At 47.5% G+C, this 12,672-nt stretch overlaps 1 protein-coding gene across 1 annotated transcript in view; it reads left to right on the top strand.

Annotated features, from left to right (window-relative positions):
- Positions 1-12,672, top strand: part of PPM1H (protein phosphatase, Mg2+/Mn2+ dependent 1H) — a 260,854-nt gene that overhangs the window by 116,848 nt on the left and 131,334 nt on the right. The window contains exon 3 of the mRNA XM_042947048.1: positions 10,818-11,162. Coding sequence (XP_042802982.1) covers positions 10,818-11,162 — 345 coding nt within the window. The remainder of the gene's footprint in view (positions 1-10,817; positions 11,163-12,672) is intronic.

Below are 12,672 nucleotides of genomic sequence, written 5' to 3'. Positions count from 1 at the left end.
ACTCCCCCTAAGCTTTGCGTGCTCCGTCGGGGGGGGGGGGGGAGGGCTGAGAAAGGGCTTGTACACAGTTGGAGCCCCGTGCAGGGAGTAAGAGTGGAGGGCCCTGGCGTCTTCACACGGGTCCACATGTGTCGAGCCTCATTCCTTGGTTTTCTTTGTGTTTCCTGCCTCCCATCTCAGCGCTTCTCTTAGGCTCCACAGGAAATGTCTGAGGTTTTGTCTAGAATCTCCCCTTTTTTTCTGAGCATGCCATAAGGGGGGGGGGGGGGGGCTTCTCCACCGCCTTCCAGATGACTCACAAAGGCTCTTTTGCCTGTGGTTCCTCAGAGTTGGGGTGCCGGTTTTTGACACCCCTGATTAGCTGTGCTGTAATTATCCCTGACCCTGAATGGACGTAAGCTGCTTGTATCAGAAATTATGTCCGTAGCTGGCTCAGTAGCTAAATTTCTATTTGGAGCAACCTTCTATTTGTTCAAAGGCCCAGGGAGCCCTTCCCATTTAGAACTCATTAATGTAAGTTCTGGCCTTCTAGATGATCATGAAAATGGGGAAAAGGAAATAAGCAAATATTATAAAAATCCGTTTCTACAACTTTTGAAAAAGAAGGATGTAACACTGGGCCCACTTCAGTCCTGAAAGAGAAACTGTGAACTGTAAGCTCTCAATTGGTCACCTTCCGAAATCTTCCTTTGATTTGGCTATAGATCTATTCCCGAAAAGGGATTGGGAGTGTGCGTGCGTGTGTGTGTGTGTGTGTGTGTGTGTGTGTTGTAAATTACATATAAGACTTCTCTTAATTTTTTAAAGCTTATTTATTTTTGAAAGTGAGAGTGAGCACAAGCGGGGCAGGGACAGAGAGGGAGGGAGACAGAGAACCCAAAGCTTACAGCACAGAGATCGAGAGAGCTTGAATTCATGAACTGCGAGATCATGACCTGAGCTGAAATCAAGAGTTGACTGCTTAACTGACTGAGCCACCCAGGTGTTCCAAGACTAATTTATTCTTTTTTTTTTTTTTTTTTTTTTTTTTTTTTTTTTACACATGCGTGTGTGTTTCAACCTGGTCCTGTAGGGCCATGGGGCTCAGTGAGTCAGGTATAGCCAGAGAGGGCAGTGTCTTTTCCCTTTGGTTTCCCTGGCAGACCTGTGAGATTCCCAGGGCCTAGGGCTAGGCTGCCTAGATCAGGACCGCTGACAAGGAGCAAGGGAGGGCATTGGAGAGGGAGTAGCAACCAGATCATGTGGGGCCCATAAGCCATGTGAGCCTCTAGGAGACCCAGGGCACTGGGGAGTCATTGAAGGTTCTATTCTGTGCGGTGATGAAACAGAGATGTATTTGCAGTTAAATTGAAGATTTTGAGACATTTTAAAATCAGAATGCAACTGGAAACTGCTTCAGAGTTATTCTTTTGTAAGATGTAAACGATTGCTGCAAAATTTAAGTGTGTGGTAAGTCAGGAAAGGGCTTGATATTGGTTTTCTTAAAGTGGAGTGAAAGCAAGGTAGACATTTGTCATGATATTAGTAATTTTGAGACATATTGTGTCAAGAGCATGTTACTCTAAATTTGAGAGGGTTGATTTTTCAGATGTAGAACTTTGATCCTGGGCTGGTACCCCAGCAGCATTTTATGATACTACCAGAGATTAATGCTGGGCCACTTGTCAGAAGCTTTGGTAATCTTCTGGGGGTGATGGCCCAGGATGTGTACGCAATTACAAATAAGCAACAAAGTAAAATAGTGCTGAAGTGCTAAATGCTACAGAGTAACAGAAGCCAGGGAGATAATGACACAAAGTTGTATGTACGAGGAAATTGGAAAGATGACTTAATTTGGACTTTAAAGGACTGGGTTCCTATCGTGGCATTACCACATAACAGGACAGTTACTTAACTGTGTCCTGCTTAAATCATAGGTAAAATGGGATAACGATGCCCGTTTTATGATGGTGTGGTGGAGATGAAACGTGGTAGGTAATCATTAGTTCGTAGAACTTAGATTTCTTGCAGGGGAAGTAATTTAAGAAGAACAGAAGTAACGGAAGCTGATGAGCACCTCATCTGGCAGAGTTGAAAGTAAGGAGCTAAAGTGTGCAGCTTTGTCTCCCTGGTTACAGGGACTCTTACTGCTCCCTGCCTGCACATATGCCCCCAGGCCACTTAATAGTGCCAACTAGTTACTATTCTAGTTTTGTTTGTTCTTGTATATGCTGGACACTGCTATACATCTTATTATTTTAAAAATTATATGGGGGCGCCTGGGTGGCTTAGTCCGTTAGGCGTCCAACTTCGGCTCAGGTCATGGTCTCACGGTTTGTGAGTTCGAGCCCCGTGTCCGTCTCTGTGCTCATGACTCGGAGCCTAGAGTCTGCTTCAGATTCGGGGTCTCCCTTTCTCTCTGCCCCTCCCCTGCTCATGCTCTGATACTCACTCTCTCTCTCTCTCTCTCTCTCTCTCTCTCTCTCTCTCTCTCTCTCAAAAATAAACATTAAAAAGGTTATATGTATAATTAACCTTTGGTGTGTAGTTTCAGAATTTGAGCATACGTATAGATTCAGATAAGCATCACCACAATCAGGGTACAAAATTCCCATCACTACAGATCACTTCCTCACGTTATCTCTTTATAGTTTCTTTCCCCCTCGCATACCCTGTGACTGTCTGCACATTTAATACATATTATCCACTCCTGTGGCACCACACACTTCCCCTTCTAGCACACTTGTGATTACCTGGTCATGTTCTAGACTGTTAGCCTCAAAAGTTTGGGAACCATGGCCTTTTCTTCTTCTGTGCTACGTCCCCAGTGTTCAGCATAAGCCCGGCACCTAGGAGAGGAGACTCTGAGACATGTATTAAATGAATGAATCCTTACTGTGTCCTAGTTTCATCTTGTTCTTTAAATAAGGAAACTGGTGAGAGGAGTTAAGAAATGTGCCCAAAAATCACATGGTAGTAAATTCCAGAACCCAGGTTTGTCTTGATTTAAAGTCTGTGTTCTTTCCATGCTAAGACATATCACAGGAGATAGGATTTGTTTGTATTCGCTCCTTTGAAAGTGCATATAAATTACCCAGCTTTCAAAATGATTCTGGGGCGGCACCTGGGTGGCTCAGTCAGTTAAGCGTCGAGTTTGGCTCAGGTCATGATCTCTCAGTTTGTGAGTTTGAGCCCCGCATCGGGTCTGTGCTGACAGCTCAGAGCCTGGAGCCTGCTTGGGATTCCGTGTCTCCCTCTCTCTCTGCCCCTCCCCTGCTCATGCTCTCTCAAAAATAAATAAACATTAAAAAAAATTTTTTTAAATAACAGTAACTTTCAAAGTTAAAAAATAATCGTATACGTTGGTATACTGACACCAGTGACAAAGTTACCTATGGACCCTTAGATCACATAAAACTCAAAATCCTGTGTATGTACCATATAAACTCAAAATGTTACTCTCTGAGCTGATACCCAACTGGAGAGAGAGTCCTTGCTTGTAAAGTGACCAAGCATGTGGGGTGTGTGTTGGTGATGGGGTGGGTGCAGAGGACGTTGAAAGGAGCTGTGGCCTTGCCTTCCCTTCCCTTCCTCTTCTGGTACCTTTGCTTGAGTCAGGCAGGTGGAGAACACAGCTCTGCCTGTTCCTACCAGCATGGCTAACTAGCAGTAGTGGGTTGGACATCCCAGTAGGGCACACGAGCTGAAGAAAGTGTGTGGTTTTCAACAGTTCAACCCTCTGGGGAGAGGAATACGGTGCAACTTTGTTTGTTTGTTTGTTTGTTTGTTTTTCCTTTGGGGAAAAAAAAAGCCTCCATGGCTTAGAAGAGAATTACGTGTGTGTGTGTTTCAACCTGGTCCTGTAGGGCCATGGGGCTCAGTGAGTCAGGTACAGCCAGAGAGGGCAGTGTCTTTTCCCTTTGGTTTCCCTGGCAGACCTGTGAGATTCCCAGGGCCTAGGGCTAGGCTGCCTAGATCAGGACCGCTGACAAGGAGCAAGGGAGGGCATTGGAGAGGGAGTAGCAACCAGACCATGTGGGGCCCATAAGCCATGTGAGCCTCTAGGAGACCCAGGGCACTGGGGAGTCATTGAAGGTTCTATTCTGTGCGGTGATGAAACAGAGATGTATTTGCAGTTAAATTGAAGATTTTGAGACATTTTAAAAACACCGTGTTCACACTACTGTGATCTTGCAGACCTCCCCTGCAGAATCACCCCTGACGTTCACGTAGGCCCTCGATGCTGGTGTGACGTTTAGGAATTGTTTTTTCCTCAAGGTTCTCAGATCAGACTTTATGCACCAAACCATACATTCCTACCTGATGGCATTTGATGGCATTGTTGTGAATGAAGAAGAGGGTGAGGGTGAAGGGGGTCCTTGTATCCTTTTCAAAATAAATGCATGGCACATCCTGTCTGATTGTGCCACTTTCAAAAGTAGATCTGTATTCTCTGTTACGATCTTGATTCCATTCCGAACACCGTACAGCCCATTGCAGCCTCATCCTGATCTTTGCCATGTCTTGTGAAATCATTAATCTCCTCTCCAGGCCCATTGATTCCTCCTCTCTGCCCTCTTTGCCTCAGGACAGTTCTCTGTGAGCCTCTCTAATGCTTCCGTCTTGCAGTGCACTGTAGAAGGCCATGGGACTGGCACCTCTTAAGCCCGCTGTCACCTTGCTCCTCGGTACAGAGGCATTTCAGATTGAAGCTCCCTGGTCTGCCCTGACTCCAGAATCCCACCCCAACCTGACCAAGCCCTCAAGGTCGGCCTTAATCAGGCCGATGTCCACATGGGCCACATAGAGTCCCCTTTTCACCTGCGTTGCCTGACCATTGCTCCCTTCTTCCAGAATATTCTTTTAGTTTATCACTGCTCAAGCAGGTGGTCAGACAGACATGCACAGTTTGATGAATGCTGTGGTAGGGTTGGGCCCAGGGTGCAGTGGGAGCTTCCTGGAGGAGGTGATACTTAAGATGAGGACTAAGAGACAGGTGGGGGTCAGGCAAAGGTTGGAGTGGGGTTACTCCCCATCCCCAGTGCCCTCTCTCGCTCCTTGTCAGCCGTCCTGATCTCGGCAGCCTAGATCTCGGGCCCTGGGAATCTTACAGGTGCACCAAGGAGACTACTGTGGTTTGCAATGAGCTGCAAATGCCATGGCTTGGTGGGTGGGATTTGGAGTGACAGAACGGGAAGAGAGAGACATCAGGGATGGCACCCTGGGGGCTCATAGACTGGAGGAGGAGGTTAGGCTGGCTAAAGAAATATGGTCAGATATTGTGTTTTAGAAAAAAATAACTGGTTACAGCTCAGGTTGCAGAGGGTAGAAGCAGATCATAGTGGCAGGTGTTCGTTAGAGCAAGTGTTCCCTCCGGGGTGGGAAGTGTGTGTGTGTGTGGGGGGGGGGGGGGGTGTTCAGCTTAGCATAGCACAGGGGTTGATGGCTCAGAGTGGGGAGCCTGCTCCCAGCTACTTTCCTTAATAGGTGGGAACTTCAAACAGTTACACTCTCTGTCCTCCCTTTTCCCTCTCTATAAAATGGGAATAATAACCACACCTCCTAGAGTAGCTACTCATAGGATGGATTGTGGTAGGATTAAGTGAGCTAATATCTGTAAAGCATTTAGAATATTGCCTGCCATGTAAGGTTTGTTAAAAGATGGGAAGGGTTCTCTAGCCCTGTAACTCGGTGTTTCTGGGGCTGTATGGTCTCTGAGGCTTTCAGAGCTGACTTGGCATCTAGAGTATGTGGGGAGGGCCTGCTTTGTGGTTGTAGTTTCCCAAATAACATATTGCTTGCTCTAAGTTTCCTGCCATAGAAGGACACTGAGGATTTTGAAATCTCTTGATGAACTTGGTTTTACCTAGTTCAGAGGCTTTCAAAATGGTTTCTTTTTATTAAAAACAAATTTTAATGTTTTTATTTATTTTTGAGACAAAGAGAGCATGAATGGGGGAGGGTCAGAGAGAGAGGGAGACACAGAATCTGAAGCAGGCTCCAGGCTCTGAGCTGTCAGCACAGAGCCCAATGCGGAGCTCAAACTCACAGACCGCGAGATCATGACCTGAGCCAAAGTCAGACGCTTAACCGAGACACCCAGGTGCCCCTTTCAAAATGGCTTTTTAAAAAAATGTTTATTTTTGAGAGAGAGAGAGAGGGAGGGAGGGAAAGGATCTGAAGCAGGCTCTACTGACAGCATCCAGCTCGATGCAGGGCTTGAACTCATGAACCGTGAGGTCATGACCTGAGCCAAAGTGGTCTGGTTAACCAACTGAGCCACCCAGCACTCCTCAAAAATGGTTTTAAATAGTTGAAGTCTTTTGTCCCAAATCTTTTGCAAAACCCTGATGTTTACAACTGATAAATCTGTGTTGCTCTGGTTGAATTAATAGAGGACTCATCAGTTAAACACCCACTTCACTTCCTCTTCCCTAAGATCCCCCTTAAGAACCAAGGAACACAGTTTGGATGCTGCGGGTCTGGTCAGTTCAGGGAGATGTAACCGACTCATGCAAGATCACATGGAGACCTGATGACAGATGTGAGACCAGGATGAGGGTTTCCTGACTGTTGAGTGGCCCCCTCTCTATTAGACCAGGGGTTCTCAGTTCTGGCCTGTCTTTAGAATCCCCTGGGGAGCTTTATAAAAGTTCAGTGGTAGGGCCCCACCTTCAGAGATACTGGTCCCAGGTTAGTGCCTGCATCAAGGGCTAGATTTATTCCATCTTTAGCAAGAAATAAACTCTTGGTGGAAAAAATATGTCTTACAAGTTTTAGCTGTGAAAATTATTAATTGCATTTTAAAGATTAGCTGTATCAGAGTGTCTAGAACTGCTGTGCAAAGGTGTTCTTGAAAGCAGGGTGTCGAGTGCTTCTGGGCCCTGCTTCAGAAAAACCCCGAATCAGGGTTTCTCTTGACTTGCTTAAAAATTGCCCAGATATGTGTCAACTGGTTGCTGTTGCAACGCCTTCAGAATGCTTTGCCTTGTTGAAGGAAATGGCTGGATTACTTGTCAGAAATATTTCATAGTTGCTTTTTAAAAATGGTAGTAGCATTGGGGCCCCTGGGCGGCTCAGTTGGCTAAGCGTCGGACTTTGGCTCAGGTCATGATTTCACAGTTCATAGGTTCGAGCCCCACGTCGGGCTCCGTGCTGACAGTTCAGAGCCTGGAGCCTGCTTCAGGTTCTGTGTCTCCATCTCTCTCTGCCCCTCCCCAGCTCACTGTCTGTCTCTCTCAAAAATAAATATGAAAAAAAAGTAGCATCATTATTTCACGGGGTTTGATCTTCTTTGATTCAAATTATGACTCTAGAAACATGATACGTTGGGTGTAACAGAATCTGTACCTGGACACGGACACAGTCATTCCTATTTCATCCCTCACTGGCTCCTGCCACAGCTTCCTTAAAGATGTTTGCTGAGTTTCCATTTGAATTGGGTGCAGGAGGACTTTGTGTGCGTGTTTTTCCCAGGCAGCCTCAGGACCTTTGGAGAATTAGATGCGATAAGCAAGAAATCCTTTTCTTTTGCCACTTTCCCCTAGGTGTGAGGATATAATATGGCAATATGTACTTTACTAATGCAGCAGATGATGAGAGCTAGTGGGGAGTTTAATAACTGCTATCATTGAGAAGTAATGATGAGCATAAACAATAATCCAGGAATTGGATGTGTGTGTGGAATGACCGTGCATTATTTCTATTGATGACCAGTCACAGGAACTGCTCATCCCGCAGTGCTTTGTTGCCTCGCACTCATAATAAGAGGAAATGCTACATTGCAGAGGCTTGTGAAAATATAGATTCATAGACTGACTCCATTCTAGCCACAGATGCCCTAAATTAAGAACATTTTCCAAGGGGTTCAGTTTTATTCTTGGTAGATAGCCATTTTGCCTACTTGTAATTCTGTGTGCGTGTGTGTGTGTGCGCGCGTGCACGTGCACCCGCCTTCCTTATCTCACACTCCTCCTTCCTGCCACCCATGCCCCAACTCCCAGGATACTAGATAACACATACATCCTTTCACCTCTGTGTTCCCAGCTCCTGTTACAGAAACGAGCAACCGCGGCTTATCAAAATGTCACGAAGCCCACATGACACAGAGCCCAGAAGGCAGCCTGTTCAGGGCCTGTGCACCATCCCAAGCGAGACCCCAAGGGCTCAGGCTCCTTTAGACTTCCTGTCCCCCCACACTGAGCTACAGCCTTCAGCTGTTGTTGCAAGAGGGTTATTCTGCCTCCCGGTGTTGCTTCTGTGACCCAGGCAGGAAGAAAGGTGGATGAGGCAAAAGGTCAGGCCACTTGAGTCGTCCTTTTCATCGGGAAAATAATAGCTTTCCCAGAAGCTCCACCCAGGAGGCTTCCACTCGTAGTTCACTGGACAGACAGCACAGGGTCATACAGGCACACCGAGCTGCAAGGGAGTCCGGGCTGGTGAGGAGCTATGGCAGATACATGGCTGCCCCAGATAGAATCCATAGCGAGGAAGAAGGGAGAGTAGACACCAGGTGAGCATATACCAGAGGCAGCCACGTGACCTCAGCCTCCTGGTATTTTCCTTGACTGGCTGCCATATCTGCTCTCACTCCGTCCACATTCTTCTTGGCCTGTCTTCAGGGCCTGACTTCTTCCCCTGCTCCCCCAGTTCCCATGGATCTGTACTTCTTGAATATTGGACTTTTGGAGTTAGCAGGGGCACTGGACTCTTCTAGGGGAGCTTCTCAAGTTGGTGAAGAACAGAAGGTCAGAAAATGACTTCCCCAAGACCATACTGTTCTGGTAGTGATAGAAGTGACACATGAGTGAGATGTATTACTTAGCTGCTCACGTGGCATAAATTACCCTTTAACCTTGCTAAATCCCCACTCCCTGTAAGGTAGCTATCACCTGCCCTTATTAGGCAACCATGGCCCAAGGATGGTAAGTGACAGGGATGGAGTGACACAGCCAGTGACCTTGCTCTGTCTCCCACTCCCACTGATTGGCATTGAAGATGCCATGAGAACTCAGATCTTGGAATCCTGACGTCCTTGTTCTTTCTACTGCCCTCTGAGTGGGAGTCTCCTTCCTCTGTTGTATGGTGCTTTGAGTCATTCATTAGTTGCTACTGCTTGAATTTGAATGCCTTTTTTAGGGTGGTGTTCACCTTCTCCTGACATCCTCACTCTCACTCTCCTAATCCTCACAGCACAGCTTGAGTGATCTTTTAGAAACATAAATCAAGTGCATCATCCCAAGCTTGGTCGATGACTTTTTGTTACTCTTAGGCTAAAGTCAAGGTCCTTCATGTGTCCTGGAAGGACTGAGTGGTCTAGCTGCCATGTCCCTGTCTGGCCTCATGTCTTCCCCCCCCCCCCCTTTCCTGCTTCATTCCTCTATTCAGCCACATGGCCATGGTTCAGTCTCCTCTCGCTCTTCATGCACCTTCCTCCCACAAGGGCTTGGCACCTGTTCTTTCTACTACCTGGTGGTCTTTCCTCTCATTACCTTGTGAACTTCCAAACAGTTCTTAGCCTAGCCCTCATGTCCCCTCTTGCAGCCAAGTTTTTCCTCAATATCCACTCTGTGCCTGTCACATAGGGACACTCAGTATTTGTTGACTAAAAAAACAACTATTTTATCTCAGCACATGGCACAGAATTGAATGAAAGCAAAATTTAAAGGGCACACATGGAGTAATGGCATATGTCACCATAACTATACAGTATCTTCCGGCACTGTTCCAGGATAGACCAAAAGAACTTTATTGAATCGCTTTAGCTTGAAAAATGATTCAATATTGCTGTGGTACAGATAAGCTTAGTAGTCACAAGTAGTCACAATAAAACCCTACCTGTTTTATTACCTATGCATCTTACCTATTGAATAAATTAAGCTCTTATTTTTCTTTAAGATTTTTTTAAGTTTGAGAGCGTGAGTGGGGGAGGGGCAGAGAGAGAATCCCAAGCCAACTCCTTGCTGTCAGTGCAGAGCCCAATATGGGGCTCGAACTCAGGAGCTATGAGATCACGACCTGAGCCGAAACCAAGAGTCTGCTGCTTTACCGACTGATCTTACAGTTAAGATCTTAGGTACATGTAATTCAAACACGGTTCTTAAAAACGCTCATCTGAAATGGTCTAGAAATAACTCAGACTAAATCCATGGTAGATGAGCGACCATGAGGAACGCGTAGCTTTGGGGTGGGGAGAGGAAACAAAGATGCTGTGTACCAGCTGGGAAACTGAGGGAGGCAGGAAATAAGGAGATTTGAATTGGCTGCATCTTAGACTCCGTGTCTAAGGAAGAAAACATGTTCTAAAAATATAGGATGTAGACCAAAGAAGATGGGGCAAAATTATCTGAGAGTGAAAAGGCTCTAAAGGGGAAAAACGGGTCTACTTATTTCCCCTTGAAGAACCTGCAAAAAGAACTTCACTTTCTCCGGAGCCTCGAGGCCAAGGTTGCTCTGGGGTTGCGAAGAGAGGTGAGGCTTACGGGTTAAAGCTGGACTCCTCAAGACTTCCCTCGTGGCGTGGAGTTCTGTCTCAAACCCCTGCGCATCAGATTAAAGTGGATCTTGCCCCAGAGTGGTAACCGAGCTTGCCTGGAAGCCCGGCCTCTCCCCCAGGCCGAGAGGCAGGAACCCCTTCACCCCTTGGGCGGCGGGTGGCGGCAGTGACAAGTCCGGGACCACTTCCCTGAGTACCGTTGCCATGTTTCGACCCCCCACCGTCGGCCAACCCGAGACAGAGGACCGAGGTGACGCGCTGAGCGCCAGGCCTTGCCGCACCAGTGTGAGCCTGGGGCGGTGGCCACTGCCCTTCTCACTCCCTGTCGCCTCCCTCCCCCCAGGAATCAGAGGGCGTTTCCTGTCACTACTGGTCGCTGTTTGACGGTCACGCGGGGTCTGGGGCTGCCGTGGTGGCCTCCCGCCTGCTGCAGCACCACGTCACGGAGCAGCTGCAGGACATCGTGGAGATCCTGAAGAACTCGGCGGTCCTGCCGCCCACCTGCCTGGGCGAGGAGCCCGAGAACACGCCCGCCAACAGCCGGACTCTGACCCGCGCAGCCTCGCTCCGCGGAGGCGTGGGGGCCCCGGGCTCCCCCAGCACCCCGCCCACGCGCTTCTTTACGGAGAAGAAGATTCCGCACGAGTGCCTGGTCGTCGGGGCTCTTGAAAGTGCGTTCAAGGAAATGGTAGGTATCGCGGAGGGGCCCGGGGTGGAGGGAGAGAGAGAATCCCAAGCCTTCAACCAAAGCCTTGTTTCTTGGAAGCTTCCCTACGACGGGTCTCTGACCTGTCCTCTTGTTGTGGGACGCCGCTTGGGTCTTCTCCGTTCGATACTCCATTCCCAACAGAGGTTTGGCACAAGGACAGAGATCCTCGCATTGAGTGCTGGCAAAAATGAGAACGATGAAAGGAGGGATAGCGTATGAGCTAACAGGCTTTTAAATTGTACCTACGATTGCTTCTCTTTCTGCAGACTCCCTGATGCCAGCTGGTGGTACAATTCCACTTAACTGAAATGTGAGCCTGGTTGCTGTTTTATACATGTGTAGGAATCACAGGTGTTTGGGGAAACAGCTTTTAGTAAAGGGCTCCAAAGTACCTTTCTTGTACCAATCTGATCAGAGGACAGCTCTTTTACCATGATTGGCCATGTGGTTCTTAATGCTTAAAAAAAAAAAAAAAAAAAAAAAAGGAATTGCTGGAGGAGAGTCATGGGGTCACTATCTGAGAATTGCGTGTTTTACTGGGGAACATGGATTGTTTGTACATTTAAATTGGGACGTGTCTGATCAAAGAGTTCAGCCCCCTTCCCTCCCAGCCTCAGTCCTGGGAACACACAAAGGGAAAGCGCACAAAGGGAAAGCACGCAGCTGCTCTCACAGTGTCCCTTGTTGTCCCTCCGCCTGGTGAGGGGCCACCCCTCGGTGCCACCCCCTTCCCTTTCTGAGCTCACTTTCTGCTGAGGCCGTTATTGTGGTTCCAGAGATTTTTCTTTCCTGAGCAACAGCCTGCGTGCAAGTAAAGAGCAAGGAATATTGAGAGATGTTCTAAAGATGGGAGTAGAGCGAGCGTGCCGTATTATCCTAAAACTCCGGAGAGTCAAGTGATGACCAGCTGTTCAGTGAAGCAGGAACAGGTTAGGAGCAGCTCCGCAGAACAGAGCGTGTGACGCAGCACAGTCCAGGATCAGTCTGTGTGCGAGGGAGGGGAGAAATGTAAATAATGTTGCACAGCACCACCCATCTGATTTGTTTACAAGGCAAAATGCTTCCTGTCTTCGCACCTCATGTTTGCACCCTGTCCTCACTTTAGCCCATCCCTTCTTTGGTCAGCGTGCATCTCTCCTTGTCGTGCTGATGTTTACCCTTTGATTAGCAGGTGGCTTAAAATGCATCTCTTTGTCAGGAGTATCTGGTAGCCTTCGATCCCAAGAAAATCACCGGGAAGCTGGAAAAGACTATTCAGGGAAAAAGGAATCAAGGTAGTAAAATTGACTCCTACGCGGCTCTGTATAAAATCTCTCCCTCACCAGCTGTCACAGAAGCTGTCTAGAGACCTCAATGTTCAGAACACTAAATATTTAATTGAGGTAAAAAATGTGACAGTAGGTTACTCTCTTAATGGGAGGAAAAAAAAATCCGCTTACGTGACAGAAGTGAAAAACAAAAAGAAACTTAGGGTTTTTCATTTCTTTCT

This window comes from Panthera leo, chromosome B4, assembly GCF_018350215.1.
Source record: "Panthera leo isolate Ple1 chromosome B4, P.leo_Ple1_pat1.1, whole genome shotgun sequence".
Classification (NCBI taxonomy): domain Eukaryota; kingdom Metazoa; phylum Chordata; class Mammalia; order Carnivora; family Felidae; genus Panthera; species Panthera leo.
This window is presented reverse-complemented; position numbering and strand designations above follow the sequence as displayed.